This window comes from Betta splendens, chromosome 14, assembly GCF_900634795.4.
Source record: "Betta splendens chromosome 14, fBetSpl5.4, whole genome shotgun sequence".
Taxonomy (NCBI): domain Eukaryota; kingdom Metazoa; phylum Chordata; class Actinopteri; order Anabantiformes; family Osphronemidae; genus Betta; species Betta splendens.
The window spans coordinates 3,550,935-3,564,905 of NC_040894.2; the positions used below are offsets into that span (position 1 = coordinate 3,550,935).

Below are 13,971 nucleotides of genomic sequence, written 5' to 3' on the forward strand. Positions count from 1 at the left end.
TTACAGGCTGATGGAACAATATGCTAATGGCATTGAGCCTGGCATATGGTTTATTCTTATATATTTATGAGCAAACGGCAGCGGGCCGGTTGGGTTTAATCCTCTGTGTGTGTCGCTGCTCATAAACATGATGAGTGACACATTCTAGAGTGTCTGTTAGCAACAAGTCTGTGCTCCAGATTCTCAAACTTCCTCACTAGTTTACATTTTCCCAGCGTCAGGCGCCATCCGCGCCCAGTGGGTTTTGTGCTGCTGTTGTTTTAGTGCCTCAGCCTCCTCCGTGAGGGGGATCAGTCGCTGGGAGAGGAGGACGGAGGATGAGCTGCTCGTTGCTCGGCCGCGTCCTCCTCCTCTCAACCGCCCGGCCGCGTTCACACTCCCCGTCGTGCTGCTTCCTGTTAGTGTTACCGGGTCAGGGAGCCGCGTGGAGGTGAGGTTTGCTCACCTGCCGCGGTCCGAGTCCCAGGCTGTGGCTCTGGGTTCTGCTCAGGTGTGTGGATGGAGCAGCTTTCCCACTGACGGCTGCTTGAGCGCCATCTTTCCAGCTGCTTATGTAGGTACATCTATGTTGCTTCCTGAATGACTGAATGAATGAATGAACCCCCCCCCCCAGAGGTGCAGAGGAGAGGTGCACTGGCCCATTTAGCCAGCACTGACTCATGTCAGTGGAGGCTCAATTAGCTGCTGGTCCACTTAAATATACTGTAACATCAACAGGAGCAGGGATAAAGTATAGGAAGGATTTTAAAGATGACAAATGGCCAAAGTCTCAAACTGCAGGACTGGCCTGAATCTCCAGAAACCCCTGGGTGCCTCTCGGATGCTAACAGCTCTTGTCATGTTTCATTGCCCTCTGAAAGGTCACACACAGCACACTGCCCTTGCGACGGGATGAAAACGGCCAAACAGGCTTTGTTGCACTGACAGAGCAGGCGGCCGCCGCCCTCGGGTCATCTTCCCGTTGATGTGACGCAGCAGTGGGGAGTTCTGAGTCTGGACACGGGCCGGGCCCAACACTCGCTCCTCGGCGGCTCCGGAGCGGGAGGTCTTCCCTCCTCCCCCTGAGTCATGCACATCGTCCACGCGAGGGCACCCGACCCGGAGACATGAAATGTGGCTAATGACGTCCCCGAGGTCGTTGTCCGCGCACAGCTGGACCCAGAATCCCACAGACCGACGGTGCAACATCAGTGAGGAGAGGCCCAGATACGCTGGCGACAAAAACCTCCTCTTCCGGGCGTGGACTTGGCCGATTTGTTGAAAACATGTTACGTAACTTAAATATGACTGTGTGGGGTAAACCGTGTAATAAAGGTAGAAATGTGATGCGCAGTCGCAGTTTAACTGTGCTCACACTCCTGCTCTTCTTTTGTATTCAGACGGAAAATGGCCAGAAAATAGAAATAAATTACATTGCAGTATAAATGGGGGGAAAGTGTTCAGTGTGCGTTTTTTATAGAAGTGTGAAGCGAGGCACGTTCAATCATTGTGTCTCTCTGTCCTTTAATCCCTCCTTCACTGTGCATATCTGCTCCTAATTAGAGGGAGGAAAACAGGAAGCAGCCACATGATGATGATGATGATGATGATGATGATACACGTATGTTTGTTTTATTCAGGGGTAAACTATAAATAGCCTTTCTTCCAAAGCAGCATATTCTTTCTACTAAAGCGGACGGTAGCCGTGATGGAGTCTCTACCATCCTGTGCATGAAGGAATGTCAGCGTTTTAAAGGCAGAATCACTCGCTTTCTTCCTTCTAACCTCTAGACATAACGAGGGGTTTCTTTTCACGCTCTTTGCTTTTTAACGCACGAACGGCTGAAGGAGAGTCCTTCTTTTAAAGTCCATTGATGAGTAAAATTTCATTCAGTCTTTTTTTTTCTTAAACTCTATTTTAGGAGCAGCGTCTAAATAAAGGCTGCTCGTGCTTGGTTGGCTTTCATTGATGCGTAACGAAGCCTCTGGAGCTCAACTTTGCTGCTGCAGTGACATCTACTGGATGAAAATGTTACTGCACCCTCTGTCTAAACGAGCCTCATCGCGCCTCTAGTGGTTTTATTAGTCTATTATTTTTATATTACAGCATAAACACTCATGAGATTAAATGCAGTTGTTTATCTTGATGTTATCCAGATTGCATCCTCCTCAATAAACAGCTGGATTCATTGTACGCTCCAAATGCTGAGGCTGCTGCTGTGACCAGCTAACGAACAGACTGTGACCCTCCAGGTTCCATCGAAACGGCTTCTGTCCATCTGCATCTCAGGTGCCTCTAAACCACTGAAGTTGATCTCCTTGGACAGTAAACCCAGTTAGTATTGATTAACTTCACAAAGAATGAGGACTTTTCGATCGGTTCACTTAATCAGGTCAGTTTAAGTAGATTCAGTCCAGTGTCACTCACTGTCATAGACTGCTGTTCGTGGGTCGATGCATTTAACTCAAGTAGCTGCTTTGTGGAGATTTCTCAAATTGATTTCACATGTTGACAGCTTCCATAAAAAATAATTGAGCATCTGAATGAGCAGAATGAATCCAGGAAATCAGTGTCACTTTCTCTGCTTACAAGTGTTTTGTCAAGTATCTGACAGATATCACATCAAACCCACAAAGGACGTGATCTAATTAGTCGTAGTTTGTTTCTGAAGCCTCTTTGAGGTTGAATACGTTGTTAGACTCATTAGATGCAAATGCTAAGTGCTTTTTGCAAATTCATAGAAGAGCGATGCTTTTATTATTTGAATCAAGCTGCCAAATGATCTCCACTTCGTGTGTTTGTCCTCGGATCAAGGCCTGGTTCTCCTTCAGTCTCATTATTTCTATTTATGCAGCTTGGATGCGCTGATGTGAGCGAGTGAGTGGTTTGGAGGCGATTTAGAGAAAACATTTGTCACGGTTGTTCTCGAGTTTCCTTAAAGACAGAGGTTTAATGACGTTGTTGAGATAATTACTCCTCTCGAGGCTGAAAGTTATATTTTATTCGGAATTTGCAGATACAAACTGGCAGTTGTGTCTGAATCCACCGCCGCCCAGTGGCGCCTGCTGCCGTGTTGCAAACATCTGCAAACATCCACTAGAGGATGCGAGAGTCAAACACATGGCGCTCGGTCACATGTCGTCCCACGAAGACGCAAAACAACAGCACAGAGATGTTTAATCACTGTCAGGGGAACAATAACGAGCACAAATCCTTGACATTAATGACGCCGCGACAAAGGAAGAATTCCCCCCTGGATTTCAACACGCCCTCCGCTCTCCATTAGCCTCTATGGCGGCCTCCTCCGTGCTCTGATTAAAGGGGAACCTCGTAAATACGCCGCCGCCGCCTCCGGGCCGTTTCCTCGTCGCATCAAAGTCACACAAGTTGCTCTCGAAACCGCAACAAGTCGGACCTGGCGGCTCCGGCGCCTCAAGGCCGACCCGAGGCCCTGCAGCAACTACCGTGAGACTGGAATGAGGCCCGGGGAAACACGACGCTGACGATTAAGCCTGAAACCAGCACCAGCGCGTATGAAAACCATGCATATTAACATAAACATGAAGATTATGGGTCATTGTAACGTACTGGGGAGATAAAAGCTGCTCGTTCCCACGCTACCGTAAGAAGAGCTCCACTCGCCCTGTTGGTCGTAACAGAGGTAATGATTGCCAGGAAGACAATAGCATGTATTTCTGGGTAAACAAAGCTTCTTTATGGGACAATGAGGCAGAGTCGTCCCAGTGCTGTAATGACAGGAAGCGTCTGAACTTGGATGATTTACGGGCGTCGTTTATGGTCTGTCAAACATTGCCTCGACGCGGCCACTGTCTGACGGGAACCTCAGACGCGGGACGAAAGCGCACATTCAGACTGGCATCTGCAGGAGGAGCGAATGGAGAACAGCTGGATGACCTGGTTCTGTACGAGGCAGGTCTCAGAACATCGGCAGGGAGCGGCCGCGTTCCACACGTCTGCGCTTTATTTCTAGAACGCTATAAAATTGAATCTGATCAGAGGAAGACCTGCAGCTCGGGACGAACACCATAAATACAGACATTATCATAATAAAAATATGTTTTCATAACTTGAGGGTTAAATCTTTGTCTTTGAGACGTAACAAAGCTAAATCAAAAAGCATTTCATTAAAGGGAATTTTTAAATGGAGCTTCAGAGATATGCTTTTATTTAGCCTGAGTTGCTGAAACCCACACATTAACATTTAAGGCTTATTTCAATGTGAGGCACTGTATCTGATGAGGCTTCCGTGACCAGTCACAGTCTTAATTAGTCCTCGCCGGGTCAGTTATTGCCCAAGCGATGGGAAAGAATAGGCAGCTGGAGGCAACAGCGCTCCTCCTGAAGACGCGTTGTGTAAACTTGGTGTGAACTCCTCGTTAGGGTCATTTACGTACAGCTTTTGGGGAGTCCGATCTCCACGTCTATGATAGATGGTACATGCTGTAGCCCAGAGGACGAGCGTACAGTCCCAGGGGCGAGATGGGCAGCAGCGGCCGGCTGTGGTGCTGGTGGAAGGCAGAGAAGGACTGTCCGTACAGAGACATGCTGCTCAGCGACAGCGTGGGCAACGTGAGGCCCGGAGGCAGCGCCGCCGCCGCCGCCGCCGCCGCCGTCTTGGCGTCCGCCGCCATCTTGAGCTTCTCCAGCTCGGCCTCCTGCAGCCGCTTGGCTTTGGCCCGCCGGTTCTGGAACCAGATCTTCACCTGGGTCTCCGTCAGCGTCAGGGAGGAGGAGAACTCGGCCCGCTCGGCGATCGACAGGTACTGCTTCTGCCTGAACTTCCTCTCCAGAGCCAGGAGCTGCGCGGTGGTGAAGGGGGTGCGAGGCTTCCTGTTGGTCTTGTGTTTCCTTAGCTGACAGGCAGGGGTGATGTGACCTACGAGGCAAAGGAGGAATCGAATTGGGAATTATTGTTGTTGGGTATGTGTATATTGTAGAATAAACCACATCTTGTGTAGTGTTTACTGAATTGTGAGGAGTATTTCAGTTTTTCTTTTCGATTAAAAACTTCCAAAGCTTCCTACGTTATAGTCATTACAAAGCGTGTTTTTTTCACTTACGAGCGTGCGTGGAGAACGCGGCGTTGACCCACGGCGCGCAGTCCTCCGGCTCCGACGCCTCCGATTTGATCGGCGACGAGGGCGCGCTCCCCGGGCTCGTGCGCATCTGCCGGCAGAAAGAGTTCAAAGCCGCGGGCGGCGCCTTCGCCTGAGCGGCGGAGGCGTCCGTTTTCCTCCCGGACATCAGCGCCTCGACGCTGAACGGGTGATGCCGACGCGCCGCTGGAGACGGCGTGCGCTCCGTCGTGCGCTCCGTCGTGCGCTCCGGCCGCTCCGTCGTGCGCTTCGGCCGCTCCGCGCGGCTCGCCTCCTCCTCGGACGAGCTGCAGTCCAAGTCGGGGAAAGTCTCCCGGGAGCTCATGTCTCCTCCAGGTCGCAGCCGCAGCAGAGGTGAACTCCAGGCGGACGGAACAAAGTTGCAGCCTCCCTCCGGCGAGCGCAATGTTATGGAGCTGTCAAGGAGCGCGCGGGAGGATGAGGACGCGCGTCGACGCGACTCAACCTCGTCCAATCACTGCCGCCCAGTGTGTACGAGGCCTGCAGCGTTGCGTTCAAAGACGGTTTGAAATTAAATATTGGTTCGTTTTGAAGAGCGTGAGTGACGCTGGTTCTGAATGCTCTGATCAAGGTTGCGTGGCGGACTTCAACGCAGCAGTGGGTTCATTAGGAATTTTAAAATACATCTTTAGAGTTTTTAATTCTACACAGTTGTAATCTTAAGCAAAATAAAGATAAGAAGAAACATACAATTTAATAAATGTATTTATTTTATTGTACAACATAAAAAATATGAGCAATATAATAAACCCTGAATAGGACGAGTGACACAGCATCTGCTATTAATTTCTGCTCTTTCTGTTCTTTGATCAAATCAGTTGTCTTTGTCACTAGTTTGTATGACTTTATTAAACTTCACAACTTGTCGAGCTTGAACTTTAACCCCATAATGTCAACGTGGACCTCACTGGTCCAAGAGTCCTTTCTGGAGAATCACACCCAGAATAATTCACCGATGCTTTTTATTCTTTCTGGTTTGTGGGATTTTCCACCTGAATTCAGATTCATTACAACTGATTTCTTCATAGAGAACATATCGCAGTGCCGCTATTCCCACAACCATAAGCTGCTTTATCCACTGTTTACCTTAAATCCATTGAAGCCCAAATAAATAATCCCACTTGAAAACCTTACAGGTTTCATTCCACTTTTATTCATGTCTTTTTCCCAGCGGACAGATGCGATCTGCTGTTTTCTTCTACGCGTAGCCAGCAGTTCTGCGTAGTCAGACCGGGGCAGGCCTCAGTTCCCAGGAGGCCGCTGCTGCTGCCGCCTTATTAAAGTGGAGTTATTTCACAGACAATCAGAGGTTTGTGAAGGCGCCAGTGAGCGGCCAGATGAAAGGAAAGCTCTGACTCCTCAAGGGAGAGACGACTGGCTTTTTGTTTTTTTTATTTTTTGCAGCCCTGTTCAGGATCCCCACGCATGCCTACAGGCCCCGCAGGCAGCTTGTCAGTCATTATTCACAGAACCTGCTCAGTGTCGGCGTGGTTCCCCTTCGCTGCTCCCTCATGTTGTTTTACTGTCTTAGGTTTGGTTAAATGCACTCATTCATTTTAATTGACTGCAATTTATTCTTTCCACTCGTTTCTTTTATGATTCTTTTCCCCCCTCTTCAAACTTTACTTATGTTTAATTTCCTCTCCCTCTTATTCTCGTTACCAGCGTTGAAAAGCGTGATGGACGTGCGATCCGTCTAACAAGGAGTGACAAATTTCCTCCTGCTGTGCGTTGATGCGTCTTTATCCCGGCTTTAAAAACAAAAGTTCAAAGACACAGGGCAACTGTACAGCACACGCACGTTCAGCTGAGATGAAGTTATTAGATTTTATTCAAATGCAACCACATTTTTTTATAAGCAATGATCTGAGGAGGAAAAAGAGGAATAAAAGAAGGAAGGAAGGAGGGGGAAGGAATGAGAGGGGCGCTCTACTGGGTGCAGCAAAATTACCCACATCCCACTTCCTTTTTTCCATAATATCATTTAAGCCTGATAATAGCAAAGCAATTTGTCTGAACATGTTTGTGTGTGTGAGAGGGAGATGAAAGTTCGTACAGTTCAGTTGGGGCCTGCGTGTGTGCGTGTGTGCGTGTGTGTGTGTGTGTGTGTGTGTGTGTGTGTGTGTGTGTGTGTGTGTGTGTGTGTGTGTGTGTGTGTGTGTGCGAGCAGCTTGAGGAGCCTCTGGTTGTGTGGGTCGGGCACACCTCACAGCATTGTAATTACAGCGCGGGCTTTGAAGTGGTGGAATGTTTGGTTGGTATAATCAGCAGGCTGGGCTGCGCTCACACACTATTTACATTGCCATTAAAACACTCATTCATGTCATTGCAGCGGCACATTTTATTATAATGATACTGAAAATGGAAGATTCAGCTGCAGGACGTGATGAGTTCCATGGCGGCGTTGCAGTTGTGTGACATGTATGATGCTAATCCCACACAGCGTCTGACAGTTTGACGCGTCTCCCCCTCCTTTTTAATTCTAGCTGCTGTGTTCCAGGATGTTTTCAACCGCCGCTCATGCCCAGACTCAACTCGACTTCGAGTCGCCTGCTGCCTGTGATGACAACAAACAAAGCGCGATCGCAGCATCGGATGCTAAAAACACACGGCAGCACGTGAACGGGACGAGCGCTCGGATTGGCTGGAAACCGCCCGCGGGCGGCAGGGACGTCTGTGACCTCCGACCCTGACGAGCAGTCAGGACATTTAGATGTTGTTGTGTAGGGCTTGTGTCCCATGTAAAACAGAGTTGAACCATGTTGTGTTTTAAAATATGAACTAAACACAAATCAAATGTGTCACTGCCATCGTCTTCTGACCCCTCGTGAATTAGTTTGAAGTGCGTTAAATAAACGTTAGAGACCGAGTCATCGTATATGAACTACCTCTGGATGTAACCTCGTTGTTTCGACCCCTCCCTCGCTCCCTCACGCTTTCTCTGTGAGCCTCCTAAGCCCTCAGAACCTCCGCCTGTAATGCACCTAAATAACTACCTTCAATGCTACAATGGCGCCAGGGCCAATTAGCTGGTAACACAGGAGACAGATCCATTCAGGAGCCGGAGAATGAGGCCTCCTGTAACCTGAAAGATTGATGCCCACTTTGCTAATGACAGGAGGAGGAGGTAATCTGCTGCTGGACTCAGCGCTGGGCCGAGTTACAGCGCAGTCGGCTGCAGAGGAGGGTGGAGGGAGGGAGGGAGCCCTGCAGCCGGCGGCCGCGGCCGCGTCCCGCTTCGTTGGTAGAGAGGGCGGAGGAGCAGCGCGATGCACGAACAACGGCGCACTCGCGTCAGAGGGGACGCGTCGGCCGCGTCCCCGTCCCGGGCCTCGTTTGGAGGTTATAATTGCTTGGGCGCTCGCCAGCTGCAGTTATGCTTCTGAAGCTGCTCTTTGATGAGGCTTCGGCTGCTACGCGCCGATGTATCTCACTTGAACAGACTCATGGCTTCACCTCAGCGTAACCCATTATTATCAGCTCCCCCTTTAATTTGTAGCTTTATTATTATCCCTTCAGGGGCTCGGGAGGAGAGTGGCATCTTTTAACCTTGTGTACATAAAATTACAAATAGGTGTGCATTCTTTCCACAGCGCACGGAGAAGGAAGGTTCAGTTCAGTGTACGCAGCATGCTAGCATTCAGCCCCACATGTAATAAAGGCCACTGGACCGTATGTATGTGACTCTAGCTGGCCTGAACAAAGGGAATGAGTTGTCCTCTCTGAGCTGACTCAGGCTTTTACATCGTAACCATGGTGATCCATCTGGATCAAACGCCGACGTCGTTAGCGTTGTACGGTGTGACTCAGTGCATCGCAGGCCGCGTGACTCCGGTTTCCGTGTCGACCTTTAGGGAGACGAGCCAGCGGCGTCTGCAACTCAGATTCCCCTTGAAACGGCACGGCCGCATCGGTCCTGACAGGCTGCATGCACTGCACAATAGAGACGTGTTATTATGAAGAGGCACTTGGAATGGCATAATTGTGTGTGTGCGTGTGTGTGTGTGCGTGTGTGTGTGTGGGTGTGTGTGTGTGTGTGTGTGTGCGTGTGTGCGTGTGTGTGTGTGTGTGTGTGCGTGTGTGTGTGTGTGTGTGTGTGCGTGTGTGTGCGTGTGTGTGTGTGTGTGTGTGTGTGTGTGTGTGTGCGTGTGCGTGTGCGTGTTGCATGTGATCGTGTGAACATGCTCAGTATTCTGGGACATTTTCCAGAGATCGGGGGAAAATCCACCTTCCACACAACAAACAGCTTAAACCACAAAAACAAATCTCCTTAAAAGAATTTTTTGTCTCATTACAGCAAATACCATTTCATGGTCGGAAAAGCCACAGCGTTCCCAGCTGTTATGACTGAGTTACACGCACCCTTTGGGTTACATGACCAGAAATGTGCTTACACACGGCGGCAGTGAGACGAATATAGTTTATCTGTGCAACAAGCGGCAGACTCTGTTTCTAGAGAGCGTGTCCGAATCGGCGTCCTCAGTAGCAGCAGCTTCTGCGTTTAACGACGTGCACGCACGTAGAACGTCCACGCAGCGCTTCCGTCACGGCGCCTTTATGGAGTCGTAAACCACAAAGAGCCCATTAACTAATCAGCCTCTGTCACAACAAGGACAGGGAGGATCAAAGAGGCCTTCACGCTTTTAAAGGTCATGCTTCCAGGGAGCGGTCCGGCTGGTTCCAGACCCACGGGTCGGACCGAGCGGCCCAGACTTTTAACCGCCGGGAGGTTCCGGTGCCGACGGCCCGACTCGTCCCGCCGCCTGGAGACACGCGAGCCTGAGACCGAGCCTCTCGACTCGGACCCACTGCTGTTTAACGAGCGGAGCGACGACCGGGCCAGAACAACACACCGACCCCGCGGAGCCCCAGCTTCCTGCCTCCGGGGTCAAAGGTCACTGCTGTCTACATGCGGCCTTGGAACTGAGCAACACTGCTGGAAATGAAGTTGAAGTGAAAAGAAATTCCTTCAAAAACATGACTTTTCTCACCGGTTCCAAACACTCACACACGACTTCATCCAGTGCAGCATCAGCGCGTGCTGTTTAAGATCAAGCTAATGTGATGGCGAAGGCCTTTTTAATTCAGAGGTGTTTGTGTTGCACTCCAGTTTATTCCTTCAAACTGAGCGGCAATTACTCACAATTCAACATCACTTCACAAGCACTTAGACCTTGTTTGCTGCTAATCTCCCTTGTGGCTGCGTCGGACGAGAACGACAACATCTGCCAGCGTGAGTTTGAAGACGCGAGCGACACTGTTTGCCTTTGGAGTAATGGCCGACATTATAGCCAATTACTACCCTGCCCAAACACCACTGATTTTCCGAAACCACCCCACAGCGCTCTGTCTCGGTCCTCCTCTCTGCTGCTGGTGCCTTGTTACAATCAATTAGGCTGATTACAAGCACTATCTCCACCACTTCAAAGGGAGGCCATTACAGCGGGTCAGACTAACTGTCTCTTTGCTACACTGCCCTGTTGTTTGTCTGCGAGTGGGGGCGCTTTGACACGTTACACTTGAATATTGGCGCTGCTGAATTGGCCTGATTTTAGGACCTTTAGGAGTTACGCTGGAAGCGGCTTTCGTGGCCTGACGCCTTTCAAGCTGGAGATGAGACGCCGAACAGTCAGCGGTGGGGACGCAGCGAGAGGGAGCGAGACGCGGAGTCTAGACGGTGCATTCAGGGAACCTCCCTGATTGCTTTGTCCTGCGCCGTGACTACAGGTAATTACTTCAACAAACTACTGGGAGCGCTGTCAAATGAGCCAAGTGGAGGGTGAAATGGAGGAGGAGGCTGAACGACAGGCGGACACGCGCTACAGTGTGTGTGTGTGTGTGTGTGTGTGTGTCGTTTTACTGTAAGACACACTCAAACGGGCCCATTTTGGTTTCTTGACATTAAAATGAATAAAAAAACTATTGAAGTATTACGTTAATATTTAACTCCGACTCCTCTGCTCGGCTTCATTAAAGGTCCTTATCAGCACCACACACACACACACACACACACACACACACACACCATCCTGAAACTGAAACGTGGCTCAAAAACCCACTTGTGACACTTAGGGAGCGTCAACGAGCAGCCGGCTCGGCTCCTGTCACGCATCAGCCGCGCTTTGTTCACATTTGGCCGCAGGTGAACGGACGCCAGCTCAGCTCTGTGGCACGACGGCCGCCCGTTTCCTTGTTTTGCAGCGTGCGTTTGTCTTGTCATGATTGTTATGCAGCAGGCGCAGGTTCTCCTGCCGCTCAGAGCCTCGTTGGAGTTTCCCTTCAACCTATTGTTTAATCTTGAATACAGTACATACCACAGCCGTGCCCTCCCTCATAGTCATCGACACGTTAAGCATCGCTGCAAATATGTTAAAGTCGTGCCACTCAACAGCGCTGTCGTTAAGTGTAACATGATATTGAGCGGATGATTGGATTTGCTGCGACCGGTCGGTGCAGCTCTGCCGGCGTGTAATTAACATTTCATCCTCATAACAATAAAGGCTTCATGGCCTCTTTAGTGAGAACATGCCTAAAACAGAACCGAGCCGTGTTTGCGCTGCAGGAGCCTCTCCCCCCACCCCCCACGTGGGATCCGGTTGGCTCCTGTGTTCGATGCTGGGCGTCAGCCGAACCTCTATCTGAGCGGAGACGCAGCCGCGCTCCGCTTCACGTCGAGAGATAAACGCACGCCAATGAGCCGTGACCGCAGCCTCTGCGTTCGTGTACATTTAAGTATCGTTGAGATTCGTTACAGCCAACGTATTGAATGCAGTGTTTGCCCGCTGGAGCCGATAACAGCTTCCGTCCGTCAGCAGACGTCCCCGCTGCGGAGCCTTTGTTTTTCCTCGTGCACGCGCTCATTCCAGCAGCTGTTTTCAAACAGGCATTTGACGACGCGACGCTGCTGTCGTTCGCCCGCAGGCGCGTATCGATGGCATAGCTCGCTGTCACCCTCGTCAACCTGAACTCAAGCAACCGACTTAATTAAAAGCACTTAGGCGCCTGACAGCGTCGCCGCCCGCTCGCTTTTATCTTGTTGTCAGTTTAATTTGTATTGTGACGAGGCTTTTGTGTGTCGCGGTGTAGCTTTAATAGACAGCGGGGCTTTTTATAGCTCCGCTGAGCTGCCATTCGCTAATATGTACAGTATATCAGCAGCGCGTGGGACGCGTTTATTTGGATTCACAGCTGCTGATTCCCCACGGCGACTCAACGTTCCTTGAGCAAGGCATTCGTCAAATTGTGGCCCGAACCGCTGCTCGAACGGCAGATATTTCCTGTTGTGTTTGTTTGAATGTGTTTCGGCTGCAAGAAAAAAACAACAGAAATTTAAATCTTCTAAATCTCTGTGAAGTGGACGCGCTCCTTCATTTTCATTCTTCTGTCTCATTCGTGCTGCCCCCTCACCCGCAGCCCTCCCCCTCCCTCCCCCGCTCGCTGGCTGAGGAATATTGCTTTGTCAGGCGACGTTTAGAAGATTAACCTCGGAGTTGCCAAAGGGCACCCCGGCTCCTCCGCCCTCACCCCCCCCCCCTCCCCCTCCCCTCTGCGAGCGCTTGCGCAACAAGTGGCGCCGCTGCACAGCCCCTTGGGTATTAGAGGGTTGACTGGCGTCCCAGAGAGCCGTAATTACACCAGCGCTCAGGTGATTTAAGGGGCCGGGAACAAGCTGACCCATGCACGGCATCACACTGACAGCCAGCCTCTCCCCCACATATCACATAATAACCTCACCTATTCTGTATTTGAACAAATACGGACAGAAGTCAGTTTTATGAGCACTTTTACAACTTTATTTTCACCACCTTTTCTGCACAGTCATCATTATTAGGCCAGAAACGCGTGTCAGGGCTTGGCAGGCTGTAATCCAAGGGAAAAGGGCTGATCACTGGGTTCGGCATCACGGTGACAACGGGGAACGTCTCAGCGGGAACGTCAGGAACGTCGTGCAGCTTCGTCCCGTTTTGCTCTGTTCTTCAGGGGTCGCCACAAAGTGTAAATCAACAATAGACTGGGTTTTTTTTGTGTGGAGCCACATATACATGATGTACAATGACGTGTTTTGGTGACTCTGCAGGTCAGGATTCAAAGCAGAATTATTTGACCGAGGTCCATTTTCGACAATGAGCGCTGGAGTTCCTAAATAGTTTCCTCTCACTGGACATTCCGTTCTCTCTCATGGCAGCGCTGCTTGAAGAAGAGCCTTCTATGTTGTAATCCCTGCAATTAAGGCTGTCGGTGCGGCTCCATTACCTCAGTGAGATTAGTAATGACCCAGGAGACAATATAATTGCTTCTTAATTTGAAGTCGGGAAGCGCCTGAAATGGCCGAGGCTCCGCAGCGCTGGGATTAACAGCTTTCTCTATTTCTTCCTGCTCAATCCAGACATTTACAACATAGGTCTGGGTGAATAATATGAATGAATTAATATGACAGAGTTTAGAAACTTCCAGGCATGTTTATTGCAGTACGTGGCTTATTTGTGACACAGGCATTTTCTGTTTTACACTGACATAGAACCATGTAACTCGTTAAGATGTCAACGGTAACACCCTTCATTATTCCTTAACTGGCGTCTGTTCGTCTACAAGCCTCCGACCTTCCTCAACACGTTCCTGTCCTGTCCTTTACTCACTCAGATTATTTCTCACTGTCAATGACACACGGCTCATCACTGACCGGCCGTCATTCCTGATCTGCAGGAAACAAATACTATTGATATTGCAATGACAGCATCAGGAAGTAGAACACACACAATATACAATTATTGGCTGTAAAATTCCTAAAGCAGGCTCAGTTCTGTAGTCTGATATTTGTAGTTCATCCTGTAGCGGTCCCATATTGATATAAAC

The 13,971-nt window shown here is 49.9% G+C and overlaps 1 protein-coding gene across 1 annotated transcript; it reads right to left on the minus strand.

Moving 5' to 3' along the window:
* Positions 1 to 4,143: 4,143 nt before the first annotated feature.
* On the minus strand, positions 4,144 to 5,550 carry msx2b (muscle segment homeobox 2b). Its single transcript, XM_029174673.3, has 2 exons — positions 5,062 to 5,550; positions 4,144 to 4,877 (listed from the first exon to the last, which is right to left on the minus strand). Exons 1-2 carry the CDS (start codon positions 5,420 to 5,422, stop codon positions 4,423 to 4,425), a joined length of 816 nt encoding a protein of 271 aa, XP_029030506.1. The 5' UTR covers positions 5,423 to 5,550; the 3' UTR covers positions 4,144 to 4,422.
* Positions 5,551 to 13,971: the final 8,421 nt, after the last annotated feature.